The sequence below is a fragment of the Ptychodera flava genome, chromosome 21 (assembly GCF_041260155.1).
Source record: "Ptychodera flava strain L36383 chromosome 21, AS_Pfla_20210202, whole genome shotgun sequence".
NCBI lineage: Eukaryota > Metazoa > Hemichordata > Enteropneusta > Ptychoderidae > Ptychodera > Ptychodera flava.
In genome coordinates, this window is record NC_091948.1 from 15662227 (window position 1) to 15680572 (window position 18346).

The 18346-nt window shown below is 38.1% G+C and overlaps 1 protein-coding gene across 1 annotated transcript in view; it reads left to right on the forward strand.

Annotated features, from left to right (window-relative positions):
- The window catches only part of LOC139121534 (neuronal acetylcholine receptor subunit alpha-10-like), a 40228-nt gene extending 22801 nt beyond the window's left edge, over positions 1-17427 (forward strand). Inside the window, exons 2-6 of the mRNA XM_070686499.1 lie at positions 5854-5999; positions 9618-9662; positions 10173-10282; positions 10973-11505; positions 13216-17427. Coding sequence (XP_070542600.1) covers positions 5854-5999; positions 9618-9662; positions 10173-10282; positions 10973-11505; positions 13216-13742 — 1361 coding nt within the window. The 3' untranslated portion in view covers positions 13743-17427. The remainder of the gene's footprint in view (positions 1-5853; positions 6000-9617; positions 9663-10172; positions 10283-10972; positions 11506-13215) is intronic.
- The last annotated feature ends 919 nt before the right edge of the window (positions 17428-18346 follow it).

Consider the following 18346-nt stretch of genomic DNA (forward strand, 5'->3'; position numbering starts at 1 on the left):
GGTCGACAGATTAACCCCTAATTTATATCCCTCACTATCCGTAATGTAATTTGCATATATCTTATTCCCCTTTGCCTAGGTGACTGACAACCAACACTAAATCATTTTTTCGAGTGTGACCTATTTCTCATTGTCACACACTATCAATTCCTTCAGCTCTAAAGCCGTTTTGCGATGATCAACGTTATTTCGTGAATTATACCTCTATTGTATCGCTGTGTCTGCTTCGAGTTCTTTACATGACAAAAATATTTATGCAACTATACACAGTATTGGTGGGAGTGGAAGCTCATGAATTTGATAAAGGCCTAACAAACTCTTCTTTTTTCACTTTTTCAGAATTCAGGCTTTGCTTCGCCATTATTTCATCATTTATATTTCATTTGTGGCTACTGACATTGAAATAAATAAACAAACATGCTTCCGGTTTACGTCAAAGGGTATGCAGGTTTTTCCGCCTTTCCGTAAAACTAAAAGTTTAGTATAGCTGGGACTGGCTTACACCTTTTTACAAGAATTATTACGTTGAAATTTTGTATGAGGTTAATGTATGCTGAATTATTTCGCTTCAACATGAAAGAGGGACGAAGTGAAAATAGTTCACTTTTAACTTCGTTCAAGGCAAGGGAAACCATCCAACTTATATCAATTTCATCATTTACTAAAATTGCTGGCATGAGGGGACCTTGGATAAACTCAAATTAGTTTTCATGTGACCTATTATTCGGTTATTACCATCACGTTATAATATTTAGAATAGGATTATCAACAGGCACGACTGACTGGAAAGATCTCCAGTCCCCAGATATATGTTCTCATAGGTAGTATGCGCCTCGAAACTGAATCTTTCAACAATTCTCCTTCAAAATCAAGAAAAAAATCGGGGGTCACCGTGCATATTTTAGTACGACAGAAAAAAATAACCAAGATTTACTGATATTTAGAATTCAAAATGGCCACTATCCCTGTGTTAACTCTATGGAAAAAAATAAAAAATGTTCAAATTTCGAAAAAACTAAGCTGCTCAACAGTTTTCTTACACCAAAAGCTTTAAAATGAACCCCCACAAGTGGTATATCAGAAAAGAATTGTAAAAGTTTGAGAGTCCGAATATCTGTCGCCGACGCGCGTTCTACCTTAAACTCATTCTTACATTACTGAAATGACACCAACATGCACTTAAAGCTTGTTAATCAAACATTCTAATGAAACCGGCCCACCAAAGATACGTTACACATTATTATGTAAATCTGTTATCTACTAAACTTTCAATAACAATAAAACAAAAATAAACAATAATTATTACAACAAAACAACACCGATGAAAACAAAAACCAATTATAATTATTACAATATCAATAACAATGGCAAACACCCAAAAGAAAAAGAAATATAGATGATTAGAAATGCAGGGCGGCAAATAAATTATGAACGAAATCATAGAATACTATCTAAAACGAACAAGTTCTCCCAGAATGCATACTGTTTGGAAGATAGTTATTTAGTTGATGTGGAAGTCAACAACATTCCATGCACTAAAATAGCTATGAGTTTCCCAAAGTAGCGCTTATACAGAACGTGACATGGGGTAATTTTATTCACTACGTTTACGAACCCCGCTATACAGAATTATTCGGTCAGGAGGTTCTGCGCTTTCAGTGATTACTAGCGTAATAGACACAATATCACATTCACAGCAGTTCAATATAATAGAATAATAGTATTTGCAAGGTCGACTGATTACTATAGTATTATTATTTATCATAGACAGTAAACTGGTACACTTTGAACAGTAGTAACGATTACAATCCTATACCGAAAGAGACGAACAAAAGTTTCGATTCAGGTTTTGTAACCATATGATTTGACGCACTAGAATGACGCGCCTCAAACACCGTTACACAATTCTAGGCGCATTTAAAACAGCTCATGATTCCGTATTTGTCAGAAAATGCAAACAGCATATATCCAATCGTATCGTATCACCTTTGTCAATTTGCCATTTTTAAACAAATCGTGTGTAACCTCTAAATATATTCGCAATGGGTAACGCTGCGGCATAGGAGGAATATATACTTTTACCGATTACTCGTACATTTGTCTTTGAAACTTATCTGTTTACCTATATCGACTTTGACAAAGTCCTTTCAAACCAGCCTTGCATTTTAGCTTGAGATATTTTTAGAAGGAAGACCAACAAAATCTCTCCCAAGGTCGATGCATATTTGCATCAGAATAATTACAATCACTTGCACGTCCTTTTTTCAAGATCGGAGGAAGCAAGCATAATATTTAATGTTTTCTTAATTAATTGGTCCCTTTGTCGCCACGATACACTATGTGTTCGTGAATGCTCTCAAACTTCACAATTAATCAATAACACGCGACCTTAACAGTCATCGGAAAAGTTCATGCATAGGGTCAAGTGATTCACGGTCGGTTTCATTTACATGTCATTTCCAATGAAAGAGTGTTGCATTCAAGAGCATTCGGTAACAGGTAAATTTTTAAAGAGATGTGCTCCCATGTGTGTACTGCGACTTTCATTATGTGCTTGCACTGACAACTGTAGTGATGGCATATAAAAAGCATGGCAAGTCCCGTTGAGGTTGTAAAGATAAGGGTACACAAAACGTTATTTATGGGTGTTTTTACATTTCCTCTCAAGGCGACCTAGCAATCATGCAATGACTGCCAATAATTTCTGTAATGTAAAAATATATGTATGTATACTTAAAATGTGAAAACGTCAGGTAATATTCACGCATAAGCATACGCCTGGTACAAACTTTAAAAGAAGTTGAGCGAGTATTTAAAAGGCGTGATTCCTTTCGATCCCATCACTTAGGCATCGACTTCTCTAGGCCAGAATATGGCATATATAATGAACTTTCATTTCACAAACTCTTAATCGTCCAAAGAAAAAGTATCATACAACCATACATACAACCATACATACAACCATACAACCATACATACATACATCCATACATACAACCATACAACCATACATACAACCATACAACCATCCATACATACAACCATACATACAACCATACATACAACCATACAACCATACATACAACCATACAACCATCCATACATACATACAACCATACATACAACCATACAACCATACATACAACCATACAACCATACATACAACCATAAAACCATGCATACATACAACCATACATACAACCAAACATACAAACATACATACAACCGTACAACCATACAACCATACATACATGATACGTACATACATGCATACATACACACATACATACATAATACAACAATACATACAACCATACATACATACATACAACCAACCATACATACATACATACATACAACCATACATACAACCATATAACCATACAACCATACAACCATACAACCATACATACATACATACATACATACATACATACATACATACATACATACATACATACATACGTACGTACGTACATACATACATACATACATACATACATACATACATACATACATACATACATACATACATACATACATACATACATACATACATACATATAACAACAGGATGTCATTGATACTTAGATCCAACAAAGTGCTATGCACGCAGCGTTATTACAAGCTGGCGCTTTTGTTCTATCTTTAACTATTCGATTTCTATGAATAACAAAGCAGCTGAAAGAATAAGAATGAAATTGAGGTTAGCAGGTATAAATCTGCGAATGTGTGGGCCAAAGCCTTGACCTTTCATTGGTTGATGCCTCACAAAAGAGTGCATGAACTTAAACACACAAACAAACTCATTTCCGTTGTAACATTTTCCCACTGTAACTAGAGGAAGCTTGATTCCGGTAACAGTGATAATGCGGACTTAAGAATGGTCATGATCATTTTAGTTATGCCTTCTTTAGAATACTGAAGTTGTTTCATGTTTGTTTAAATTACTGCCATCATTAAATGCCTGGAAAAACACCTAAAAATTTCTTCCTAAAAGAAATAAAGAGACACAAATGATAAATGAACCATCTGCGTTTTCTGTGACAAATTGTGATTAAAGCCACTACTAGTTCTGATCAACAAGTATCATTACAAAAGAGTGCAATTTCAAGTTCGTTTTTATAATGAAGCGATACTGCTGATCAGTGTCATTAAGGTCTTGCAAAAACACCAAACATTTCGTTCCTCGACTTAATTTAAAGATGGAATGGACAACATAAGGTGAATTCGTCTCATTTAAGTGAATTTTATCGACAGAATGTACATCCTCTCTGGTCAAATCTAACATTACTGTCAGATTTAGTAGTCTTTAGATGACCTTTTAGAGTCACGCATACGAATCGCCACAGACCCGACTTTTCTCTACCAAATGGTAACAATATATTTGAGTGGTCTTGTGTAGTTTACGGTCACTTTGTAAAAGCTTAAAGTGTAAACCCGAAATGAGCATCAGTAAAATTCTGCCCTATCACCTCCAATTCTTGTTTTTTCGTGTATACTGTTTGGTATTGAAATCACAGCGATTTTGCTTATGAAAGGTTTACAGAAGCAATACGTTTTTTCACTGTATACTCTGGGAAAAGGGATCGAAGTAAGTGTTAATATTTTTTAACGAGTTAAATCCCATTTCAAAGATCTCATCTTTAAACCTAAAAGTGGGCGGCAAGTTTTAAATTTATATGCCGGGATAAGTGGTTTCACGCGTTTGTTTGAAAATATACGGTACAAAATGCACGAATGGCATAGTGATGGAGGTCTAAAATTACAACGACATAAGTTTGATGTCATAGCAAGCAACTTCGACATTCGGGCTGCACTTCAAATTCCAAAGCGTTCGTTCGAAATACAAAGGTACATAGCAGACACCATAAATCATTATGTATTAAACGTTGACATATTTGACCGTACCAAAACCTGACACACATACTCACACAGTCACACAGATACATTATCGACTAAATGTCTACATAATCTACTCATCCTTATTTTATGCACCAAGCTGACAGCATTGTACAAAGTTAGTTGCAACACGCGACGAAATAAACTGCAGATAAATGATGAAATGCAAATATGCAAATATCATAAGTTACAAAGCAAAACACGATTGCTCTTACCGAATTGCCTTTATCAAATACCAGTAACTAAAATAAGTATATAGTAATGAAACAAAAATACCGACGTGCAAACCCACAACAACAAAACATAAACGTGGTAAAGTTTAAATTTAGCTTTCATTATGGATGACCCGTTGTACAAAGATCTGACCTCTTCTGATGTAAGTTCGGAGTTGGAACACATGACACAATGTATCTGTTACATTGCATAAAATGCTATGATAATATATAGATTCTGAGAAAACTAAGTCCACTTGTTCACAGACAATCTTTTGTTAATAATGTCTGGCGATATAGATCGCAATCTTCCTTAGTTAATAACCTTCGCAGTAAAAAATGAACGACACAATATGTAATAATTCATTCTTTTGAGTTCATACGGACAGAATTTATCAATTATTACCTCTCACTAAAATACTGTAGTAAGATCTTCAAGCATCTTCCCTCTCGCATAAACCGAATAACAGTGTAAAGTTTCATGATCATATCATCACAAAATCTATTATATCCAAATACGTTAACATTAAATAGTGATATTTCACGAGATCATATTTTCTATAAAGCTGGTAAAAAAGTCGGAATATGAAATTTTACTCGTTTAACTAGTAAAAATCAATGAAAACTACAGTGCACAGTAAGTGAGGCTAAGCAGGCAAAACCTCCAAACAAACAGAACAACATCCGTTTTATCGTATCCTACATGTATATTACACTCTGCTATTTCTTTCGTTTCCAGGATTTGTGACGTCATCAGACGCAGGAGTAGATCTCGTCGAGGCGCTCCTGGGCAAATACCCGAAGTACCCTGTGCGTCCGGTGAAAAATGAAAGCACCGCAGTGGTCGTAAGACACCGCATGACACCAATACAGTTGATTGACATGGTAAGATCCCATGAACTAAACACAGGCTAGATTGTAGTACACGTAATGGAAAATGAAACCTGCGAGTGGAAATACTTCCAGTATATAGTTATAACATTCTTATTGATTTGTTTGTGACAGGCAATGGTGACTACATTGTACAATTATGCACATGTGCATAGCCTGTTCATAGACAGGGACGTAAAGACTCCTGACAGAATGGGGTTGTAACACTTTATAAGTTAATAAGTGGTTTTTTTCGCTTGATGTCAATGTCTATATATGTGTAATTAATGTTATATCACCATAGGAATGATTTCCTTGCGTCAAAGAGATGTACGCGTGATATGTCATAATTTCAGCCATGTATTCATTTGGGAGGATAATCCTGCTGTGGTAAACATAGTATACATGTATGTTTTACAAACAAGTTAAGTATTGTAAAATTACAATATATCAACGTTGGTAATCTTCCGTATCATGGAGGACCTCAAAGGAAACAAATAAATATTTAATATCGTTTTATGTTTGATGTAAGTTTACGTAATCTCAGGTATAGTTCTGCTTCGTCACACATCATGGCACATGTTCTCAAAACATCATTAAGAAAATCACATGCAGCTGCGCCAAGTGTCCTACACGCGATGCGCATTAATTAAATCTTGAAAATTTAAAGAAAGCCTGTCTTTCACCCACTGAGACATCCACGGGCCGTGCTAACAGGTATTACGTAATCGGACATTTACATGGAGAGTGGGTCATATCTCTTTCATTTCTCTCGTGTCGGTATCTCCTATTTCGATATACCTGCGTTTATTTTTTTATTTTACACCTCGTCCGCCTAAAAGAAGGCATATGTCCTCCAAACCAGCGTGCTTATCCCATGAACCCCGCGCGTAAGAAAATCTTAGATGAAGAAATAAAGAAGCTTCTGGATAATGATCTTATAGAACCAACAGCATCCCTATAAGCTTACTCTTCTCCAATTTGCTAAGTTTCCAATGGTAAGGTTCATTTCACTTTTGATTTCCGTCGTCTCAATCAGTATACTTTCCCCCTTTCCCGTGTTTCTGATTTTCTCGATGTAGTAAGTCAAAGCAAACCTCAATATTTTTCGATTATGGATTTACAGGAATCACGAAGTAGCGGTACACCCGGATTCTCCACCATGTAAAATAAATAAATGAAGGGGACATCTTTCTTTGGGTATCTTCGGGGGGAATTATACTCGCTTGGCAATATTAGAGGTACACGCAAACTTGAGTCGGACTATTTGGGGAAGACGTACTCAAACTGAGACCAAGATATACAGTGGCCGTGGACTTTAATTATAATAGTGAGACATCTGGAAGTCTCTAATTATGTTACGAACTAGAAAACTAAACAAAACTACTGTAACTACAGGAGCGTGGGAGTTCAGTCATAATGTTGTGAGACACTTGAAAGAATGATAAAGGTAAACAAATACACAAATTATTCATAAAAATTTCCAGACTTTACACGTGTTTCGGTAAGATATTTAAGTCCACGTTTTGTAGATAATTTAATGTCAATTTAATGACATTTTAAAATTTTAGTATCTGTAGACTGCTTCCGAGAAAACCGTCTTCTCGATGAGTTAAGATTTTAAAATTAAAATAGACTAGTGAAGGATATTCACCGAAAACATGTCAAGCTGTATCAGTTTCAACGTCGTCGAACTTATCATAGTCAGCCTTTTTCGTGTCGTGATAGTTGTTTTGACAATTAGTAGACGGTTAAACGAACAAAAGAAAGAAATACTGTCTAACAAAATTCATCGCAAAGCTTTACGTACAAGAGGACAGCTTGTAGTATATGCGACAATCACTAAGGACACTTTGCATGCAAACCTCGAAAGGTGCAAGTAGACAACTGACTGCATTTTAAGTCATCTCCAAAACATCCAGTTGTAATCGGTTTTGTCGGTTGTTTTTCAGCAAGCTATCGTATTCCAATCGTGTTATCCATATTGCCGATGATTAACGGTGTCTCTTGGCCATATTTCAGTCAGGCGGGACGTTGAGGCTGAGTTAAAATGCAGGTACATGTAGTTGTGTTTGGAACTTCGGAAAGATCAACTCATTGAACTGTATCTTTGATATCGCTAATACATATGTAAGTCTTCAATCGTGTCTCTCGAAGGGGATGTAATTATTGAACATTATTTATGTCGGGACTTGGGACCTCAACTAATGCTCTGAATTGGCAAACCTTACGTGGAAGAGTACTCCCATTTTCTAAAATATTCATGCAACTGTGTACTGTTGATCATTAACAATACATAGTTGGCTCTGATCATAAAAACGTGTCTTCGATGCCCGCAGTCATATCAGCCAAATACTTATCCCAGCAAAAGTCGTTTAGTTTTACTCAGGGCATCGCACATCTATAAATGAACGTGTGTGTAATACATATTAAGCGAAGAGGGGAAGTGCCTTTTCAGGTAGTCGAACAGGTCGACATCTGTCTCCAAATAACATCAGTATCATGCTTGCTAATTAAAGTATTTGCTACATATGCCGTCTACGATTTTCCTACCTGTTCGCCAAGTGCTGTTGCTATCGAGACATACGGTAGGTCAATGTAGGTGTGCTCACCCCATGGTACACATAACATGCATCACGATAAAACGTCCGTCTTCAAGTAACAAATGGTGAAGAAAGTTTAAACTGTAACTTACACAAAACGCTTGTAATGTAATGTAATGTAATGTAATGTAATGTAATGCAACGCAATGTAATGCAATGCAATGTCATGTAATATAATGTAATGTAATGTAATGTAATACAATGCAATGTAATGTAATACAATGCAATGTAATATAATCTAATGTAAAATGTAATTTCATGCAATGTTACGTTTGTAAAATTAACGTAATGTAATGTACTCTCATCTAATCTAATGCAATGCAAGTAAAGTTGATGATAAAAGGACAAGACGTTTGCTTAAGTGGCCGCCCTCAATAGTATTCAAATAATCCAGGGGAATTCAACTTCAAAACGGATGAATATTATAAGAACCTGACTAGATTTTGGCAGTCGTTCTATCAAGGTTGCGACAGATCTGCCTTTTCGATTGTAAGGCTCTCAGTTGACCTTACTTGGGTTTAAAATATCGAATAGAATCATATGGTGTTATGTATTTCCAAACAGGCTGCGACGCGAACCTACGCAGATGTTCGTCCTGATTATTCATAAGCAAGAGCAATGTAGAACATATATTAGCCAAGGCGTGCTTCAATTCAATGTCCTGGATCCCATTGCTATGCTAAGAAAAATTAGTTTGGCTATTGCCTTCACAACTTCAAGGGGAGACAAAACGTTCAGCACAAGGAGAAGCACATGGGAATATGCAACACCAGCACAAATATAACTTACTTTACAGCTGTTTATGTCAGTCTTTGCAAGTAAAAGGAACCGTATTTTCTGTGCATTTTTTATGAAAGGCAAGCCCAGTTACCTGTGTAAGGGTTTTGCGTAAAATACGACATTGATCGCGAGTTGCTTGTTGTGTATAGTAGACTGAACAAACATTTCAACTACGATATCTCATTAACATATTCAATGGCTGGTAAGATGACTTCGCTTCATTAATTTTTGAAGTTTTTTTTTCTTGCAGGATGAGAAAAACCAAGTGATAACCCTTAAAAGTTGGCTTGGCCAGGTACGCTGATGCCGTCAATCTCTCTCTCTCTCTCTCTCTCTCTCTCTCTCTCTCTCTCTCTCACCCCCAGTGTATGATAGTTGTATGTAGACACAGTGACATCAACCCAAAGAATGACTCTTCTAGCCCTTTTTGGAAGTTTGAAAATCTGTTGCAAATTCGTTTTTAATACTGCCCCGGACAGTGCAGAAATAATCAATTACAAAAGGCAGAACGACGTTATAAATTAATAAAAAGATATTTACAGGTGTTAAGGTACTCAGCATTTACCCTCGTTTAATGACAAGTTGTATTGAACACATACCATGCAATCAAAATTCAACACCTTTAGCAATCATCTGTTGATTGTTAATATTATCATTTCTTACCGCACCGAGAGTTAGTCTAAAATTAAGCATTTTTTCTACATTTCATTCGAAAAAAACGCAAGCTTACGGGAGAATGGTGAAGCTACCTGAACACACAATACGTTTATGTTAATACCATCACGAGTGTTTTTCTTTGTTTCAGACATGGACTGATGAGTACTTGACTTGGGACCCAACCTCCTTCGGGAATATTCGACAGTTGCAAGTACCAATATCGGAAATATGGCAACCAGACACTGTACTTTACGGAAGGTAAGCAGCAAATACCATCGAAACTATTGGTCAAATCTGTGAGGTGACAAAAGAAAAAACAGAACACTGCTTGACTCAAGAAATTTGAAATCAGAGCAAAGCTATGCAGCTGAAACTCGGCAATGTTGGTAGACACTTGATTGCACAACGAATACAGAAAAATGAAAATTGCGAATGAAAATAATACACGTTTTCAGAGTCATGAAGTAAAGACGTCGGTCATATATCCCAAACGTTTCGAGCTAGCTTCAGACACATACCGCACAAAATACACCCATTTTAGTGTCACAGTGATAAATACGCTGTTTACAGGCAGATATAGTGTCCGACGTTTCAAATACATTGTACTTCGCGATATCTGTAAACGATAAATTTTTCTTTTAATGCCGCAAAAATCTCAATTATAGAACACAAAACGACATTCACCCCTTGATACAAAAATTGTGTTGCATAGTTCAGTACAATGCAGTATTTGTTCAATATCGCTCATCAATTATTCAGACGCTTTTGAAGAAAAACATAAATCCAAACATTGCAGCAATATATGGAAAATTTCTACCATAGGGATTTACGCTATTAATGTTTTATGCGATTAATGGACCATCTATGGACCATCTATTTGTTGAGTTATGTACTGCCTGACACTAACACTTGACACTAACACTTAGCGATAATTTTTTTTGCTGTCAGCGTAACGGCGGAATTCCAGCGGCATTTCGAGACTGACGCCATCATCGACTTCAACGGCACGGTGACGGCGCTGCAGCCCATGGTGCTGGAAGCCACCTGCTCAATCGACGCAACCCTTTTTCCCTTCGACGAGCAGCGATGCAACTTCAAGTTCGCGTCCTGGAGCTACCACCTGGGACTGATAGATTACGCCGCAGACCCTGACAGCAGCATTGATAGGTTCACGGAAAACGGAGAGTGGAAGGTCCTGGAAATGCCAGTTTCCAGAAACGAACAAAAGTACGTATGCTGCGTGGAAAAGTTCCCGGATGTGACTTACGTCATACACCTACAAAGGAGATCCATGTTCTACGTTGTAAATATTATCTTGCCATCATTTTTGGCTTGCATACTCATTTCTGTTGGATTTTATCTGCCTTCGGATTCGGGAGAGCGAGTCAGCCTGTGTGTTATAAGTATCCTCTCGCAGTTTGTCTTCCTGACAGTTATATCGGACTACATGCCCCCAACGGCAGAAGTAGTTCCTTACCTCCGTAAGTACTTCTCATATCATTATTTCCACCCCTCTTTAGAAGCGGTATGACTTGACTGTAGCTTTCTAGCCAAGCTCAGCAGGGCAATTACGTTTGCTACCATCCCTACAGGGTTGAACGGCCGTAAGACGCAAAGCTGTAAGAGGCAAAGCTGGAATCAACGACAGCAGCGCACTTACTGGTGTTGTCGCTGCTCGGATGTTAAAGGCACTTTAAATAAAATTCTTTGTTTGCCGTCCGCGTGCCGGTAGGTTTTTCAGAGAAAATTAAGAAAACAAACATAGTGTCAACACTATTACAAATAAATTATTATTTTCCAAAAGAAACCAAATAAAATGAGCTTATGTTAATACATTTGTGTTTTTGTCTGTTTGTTTTTTACCTGCCTTGTTGGTAGGTTTTTCAAAAATCCAAGGATGGCAAACAAAGAATTTTCTTTAAAGGTCTGGTGAAACGCCCATGTTGCAAAATCACAGAAATACAGTTGATGGTCTGTAAAACAGTTATGTTCATTTCTTTTTTCGTTTGGCGTGCGTGATTATGAAATATGGCAAAAGAAAAATGCAATGTGGGCGCCATGGCTTATATCTACACCAATAGCCGAACACACAAAATCAAACATGAACACACAGAACCAAAAAATTGTGTAGGCGATGTGTGCAGCCGCTTTCCCTTTATTACATTCTGCACACTAGACTAAATGACGTCAAATCTCTCGCGAAACTTGGCTCGATTGCAAATGCGCACGACGGAAAGAACGCAATAATACGGAAGTAGATACAGTTTTTTGTGAATCGCCAAGAGAGAAGTGCATATCAACATGTGACAAAAAAACCCAACGTTTTTTCTTTATTTTGCCATATTTTTTAGACTAAAATCAGTTTCGCCACTGTGGCGAATTAGGATCGATTTTTTTTCGCCACTTCGGATTTCAATTGGCATTGGCGAACGTGGCGAATGGGCAGCGTGAACACAGGTGGGTTGCACTGATCGCACATGAGACTTAAACTGACTTTGTTTTGTTAGCGGATACCGGGCAGAGACAAGGCGGCGTGGGACTGCACCACTGTGACGTCACAGTTGGCCAACCATGACTCCCGCTGAGGGCGTGACCTGGGTGTCGCAAAATAACCCGATAAAAACCGCGCATAGAAATATCAAAAAAATTAACACTCGCGCGTACTTTTAGGTTGCAATTCTGTTGCGAGTGTAATAATATTGCCCCCTGGAAGATATTCAGTCACAAGAACGGGATCATTTCATCAGACCTTTAAATAGCCTAATGACGGCGGTTGGTAGTTTAGCTGACTCGGATGACGATTGGCCACAAAAATTATGTTGATTATGAGAGTAGTGATGGTTAAACCAGTGAATTTTTCATCCTATTTATAGATACAGCAGGAATCAACATATGACAAAGTGTGACCTTTTTCATCTTCAAATCATTCCTCCGTTGAAAATACCATAGAGATAAAGTGCGAATACGTTTGAAAGTTTGCGATTGATATGTTCTATAGGCATTTATAAACAAGCAAGCAAAACAAAACAAAACACGCAAACACAAACAAAAAAGCGAATATACAAACGTGTTGTAACACTCACTCAGGACACCCTGACATCATTTGTTATCATAACCACGTGCGAAGGATAGGTTTTTGTTTGCCTACTCGTACCCAAATATTACGATGGCTTGTGCTGTTTTTCTTTCAGAGCGCTATTTCTTCATAACTATTGGAATGGCCGTTTTGTCAGCTTTCGTCACTGCATGGACACTAAACATGCACTTCAAAGGTCCTGTTTGTACGGAGCCGCCGGAGTACCTGAAATCCTTAGCTTTCTTCTGTCTCGCTAGACTGGCCTGCACGCGCGTGCGCATCAGAGAGTACCGGAAGAGGATCAAGAGACGGAGGCCGCAGGTCTCAAGAGCCGAGGAGATACCGCTCGGTCAGTTTGTCAACGGCACAAATGAGAAGGATCAATTGAGGAATTCTATAGATCTTCGCGAAATCAACACCCGAGACGCTGAAAAACAAGATTCGGACTTCTATGATAGGGACCCGGAAACGCAACAGCGCCGCCTACGGGAATGGAGAGAGATATCGAGAATCGTCGACAGGGCGTATTTCGTGTTGTACACGATGCTACAAGTTGGGCTTGTGGTTAGTTTCCTGGCGTTTATCGCTGTGAAAGGAAGATATGCGCACGAAGAAGAAGAAAATGCCGATGAAGATCACTGACAAAATGGCTATTAAAACTAGTGTGATCGAGTAACTATGTAACAATGTAAATAAGTGACAATTTTGTCTTCTTTCCATCGTACACACTTCCGGTAACCATATATAGCGCTTAATCAAAGCCAAAACTAAGTCTTCAGATTTGGTTTGGATTACAGCACTCTTGGCGATAAATTTTATAATTTTTGAGTTAAAACACTTTCTCTTTTGAAGAGTCGCACATTCGTTTTGAGTTGAAACTTTCCTTTTGAATAGTCGCATATGAGTTTTGCACATTCGTTTTGAGTTCAAACATTTCCCATTTTTAGAATTCACATGTGACTTGCAAGAACCTCCAGGACACTGATCTTGAGTTCTTGTCAAATGAGAGTGTTTATGAGTTGCATGAAGGAGTCGTGAATGAGAGCGCTACCGAATTCGCAGGGCACATGAAAAGACTTTCATTCATCGGAATTTTTTTATTTTTAATTGTAAAACATCATCAGAATTCGAGTTTAAGTTTATATTTCGTTGAATTTGACAGAAATGAAGTAAGCCAATTAATATTCCTGACCAGGGTTTACCAAGATCTATCAATGTATAACACGATAACTTAAACGTTAATAACAGCTAACACAGACACAGACACATTTACACGCCATGGCTATTTCGGGGAGGTTCTCCTTCTCGCTTACTGGTCAACATTATAACAACTTACAGCAGAATATGAACGATTAAAAAAAAAAGAACTATAAAAACCTGACATGCTTTTATAAACCAAATGCGGGACTTCCATCCTTGTGAATCTGTATAAATCTGTCGGACATCCCGACATACATTGAGAGTGTCTGCCCTTGTAGTATAAAATTTACATACTCGTCCTAGACTTGACCCTATATCTTACAATATTTCTAATCGTTGTTAGCCGGTTGGTGTCAAGAGCGCATACATTCTTACATTATGCCTATATTTGTGAAAAGAGTTATTAATATTTGGTGTACAACGAATATAAACCTTGAAAACCGTAAACAAATACTCAGAGCTTCCATGCTTCATATACTCTACTTCTGGGTAGATATGTGGTTACCTTTCATTTCTGTGCATTGTACCATCGTTTTGTAAGAATCTGATGGGCGAGGGGTGAGCATTACATAGTGTAGTACCAGAAGTCATAATTGCCACGTCTAATTTTAGACTAGCTCATCTTTAACCGAACGTAATGTGTGCAGTCTTCGGCGCTTTGTTTCGTTGTGCATTCGTTCCGTCGTAGGGTCATAGCTACGACTAAATTTTGCAGCAGCTGCAGCTTTCAGAGCACCGTCCCTGTCGCGAAAAACGTTATCAGATTGTAGTACTTAAATTCATTCTTCAGAATATGGCACACATAATTAGCGAGTTTGTTACTATAGTTTGGGTCGTAAGTGCATACTAACCCCCCCCCCTCGCGCCCGTTTCACCCGTGTATATGAATATTGTAAAATGCGATTTTTACGCAAAGTTAAGCTTCGTGTTTCTCAGCTCCTTCCCAGACCAGACTATATGAATGAAAACACAAGATTTATAATAAAATGGATAGGAATGAATGTACTTCTATCACAAACGGTAGTGAAAGAAACAGGAAAACCTTCCAAAGCAAAATAAAACAATATTCGAGTCCATTATAAGCCGTGATTCAATATCGAAGTCTGTCTACTCCGTTAAAGGTAGTGCATTTTTACACGTGTGTGTATGACACTAAAATGTCTTCAGAAAATTTGCACGAATGGCAAATTCACGGCATTTTCGTGAAAACTCTCAATCTCTGAGACTGAACTCTCCGTTTTGTTCATTCGTGTTTCCGTGTCTTCTGTTTTGCTGATAACATGTCACCAATCTTTCGGTCTGAGGCGTAAATGAGATGATTTGCTCTACAGATATGATAGAAAAGTCTCCCCTTTAAAAAGTTGCATTTTGTAATTCCTCTGTGAACTCGTATTGAATCTGTGAAGCAGGCTATCAACATTGGAAAAAGCGTGCTGTACAAAGGAGTGGAATTGTCTGAATATGAAACCTTACCAAATGATTCAGAAGTGAAGCACAATACTTCAAGGTTATCTTAAAAATTGTTTCGTTTCCTTGACCCACGGGTTATCTTTCCCTCAGACTCGCGAATCACACTCCAGAGATATCATTTTATCTTGTCATCGTTTTGTGGGAGCTATGCGACCCTACTATTACAATGGCCTTCATCACAATGCTGTCATGGTTATGAAAATAATCCGGAAGGCTTTGAGGAAAATCCTCGCAATGAAGGACGAAATTAATTTCTCCGTTATCATTAGTTTGGCCCCGGAGACGAAAAGCATATTAATCTTCACTTAACACGACCAAGAAGGGCACACGGTTGCGACAACATTTTTATGTGTCGTTGGCGGTGATACAAGGTTTTGATGACTCTCCGCTGAGGATGCTTTTCGTCTGACGCGGCTCTCAAAATTGCTGTCGGTTTTCTTTGCGTAAACACAGAGTAACTTTTTTCCGTTAATTTGTCAGGAACTTTGTCAGGTCTTAGGAAGGTATTTTGACTTATTGTTTACGTTGGGAGTATTTTGGTCTCATGGCACCGACGCAAGAGACCATTAACCCATCACTATGACAGAATTTCATTGAAGTTATAATTACTTGCCATCTAACTCACAGTTCACCAAAAGCTTTCTGAATATTGGTTCGTGTCTAGTATGCAATCACCATACACAGTCCTGCGCCTACAGGTTTGATATCGGTTGAACGACCTTCCCGAAGGTCATCTCGACAGAAAATAAATATGTCTAAATACAGTTATGATTCATCATTCACAATTGCGCGATTTAAAAGTACAAAGACCGTGCGAATGACAGAATACAGCAGATGATGTCATCCCTAAACAGGGATAGGAAGAAAACGAGGCAAGTTTTATAGCTACAGTTGTTTCACCATTCTCTTTAGGTGCCTATACCTACTTGTGCTGTACATTAACGTTTACCATTAATAAAGCGCCGAAGACGATCATTCCTACATAGAGTGAATACTCATGACTGATAATTGTTTATATGCCCCGATCCTTGGCTGACATTCCATTGTCTGACTCATCATGTCTTTTTAGTAGGGTGTACATCTTCCTCAAATATATCGACCAATCTACTAGACCAATTACTACTAGAGTAATCAACAGCTGCTGTTTTAAGCCCAGAAGATGCAGGCGGTGAAAAACAACAACAACTGATGTTAGGATGATTGAACGACCGCTTTCACTCAGCATCCCCTCGGTCGAGTTTGAGATATTAACTTGTATTTCAATGTTGCTGCAAGAAAAAGAGCAGACACGAATTTCGGTACTACACTTTAAATCTTGACTGTCGGGAGTCCAAAGTGAAAGGTCGTTTATCGCTCCGTGCACCACTGGCATGTTTTAGTTGTGCACAAAATTTCTGCTTGCTGCGACTAGGACTTGTCAATAGCTGAGTGACTAAAGGTGTACTGCTCTATTTGGATATTTTGTAAAGTGTTTTCCTAGCCGTGTACAGATGACTTTAAATTGGCTTCAGTTGTAAGCTGTATATATAACGATTTGGTGCAATGGGCTTTTAGATATGTTACGTACACTGACTGATGTATGATTTTTAAAGTGTAAATACTGCAGTCTTATATAACAAATGTTCATGAAATTAAAACAGGCATTGCTTTCATGGTGTACGATCAGACTCTGTTTTTATCGTGAAGTGTGCTTTTGTGTTCTTGGGACCTTGCGGATGATTGTCTTTTTTGTACCTCCATGCTGTGACCGATGGCAGTGTAGACATTATCTCCGTGACAAAGAGCAATGATCTTGCACGTCACGCGTCTTGTTTCCTTACAGATATACTGTCACCTGTTCCAATTTTGCCACAGTTACCATGGAAAGAGAAAATCTAACCAATCACAGCTTTTAAGCGGGTGGCCGCTTTTTAAATACATCGTCCTCATATGAGCCTTTTGAATACCAAGGAACGTCCCTTTGACCATATATGGGCATATACTGTATACCTTTAAAGAGGCATACGCTCGATGAGATTAGACAGAAAGCATGTGGGTTTTTTCAAGAGATTTAAAACTCAATGGAAAACAAAGAATTGCTAGCTGTGAATTAGATTGGTACAAATACAGAACAATGCGAGTAAGTGTACTAAGTCAAAGAGTATGGCATCTTTTTTGTCAGTTTTGTGTTAGAGCACGACCAAAGGATGCTAGGTCTATAGTAAGGGCGTAGTCTGTATGTTTTCATAAGGACAGCAACTCTCAGACAAACACTGATTTCTACAATAAGTATCGTATGCAACCCGGTGGTCTTCTGGTGTGCCTGTCTTATTTTACAGGTAAGTTATAGACAGAACCTAGAATTAATGTAGAACTAGTATCTATCAGAAACATGTTGGTACGCTAATGGATATGGGCTGACACAGGTCACGATGCATTAAGGCTGTGTTTGATATTTGTATTACGTCTGATCAACATTATTTAAGGGACTGGTCAGTTTCTTCAGCCTGGGGGGGGCCCGGTGGATTCATGGGGGGGGGGGGTCACCCTGTTTTTGACTTTGGTGATAGGGGGGGTCACCATGTTTTTGAAATGCC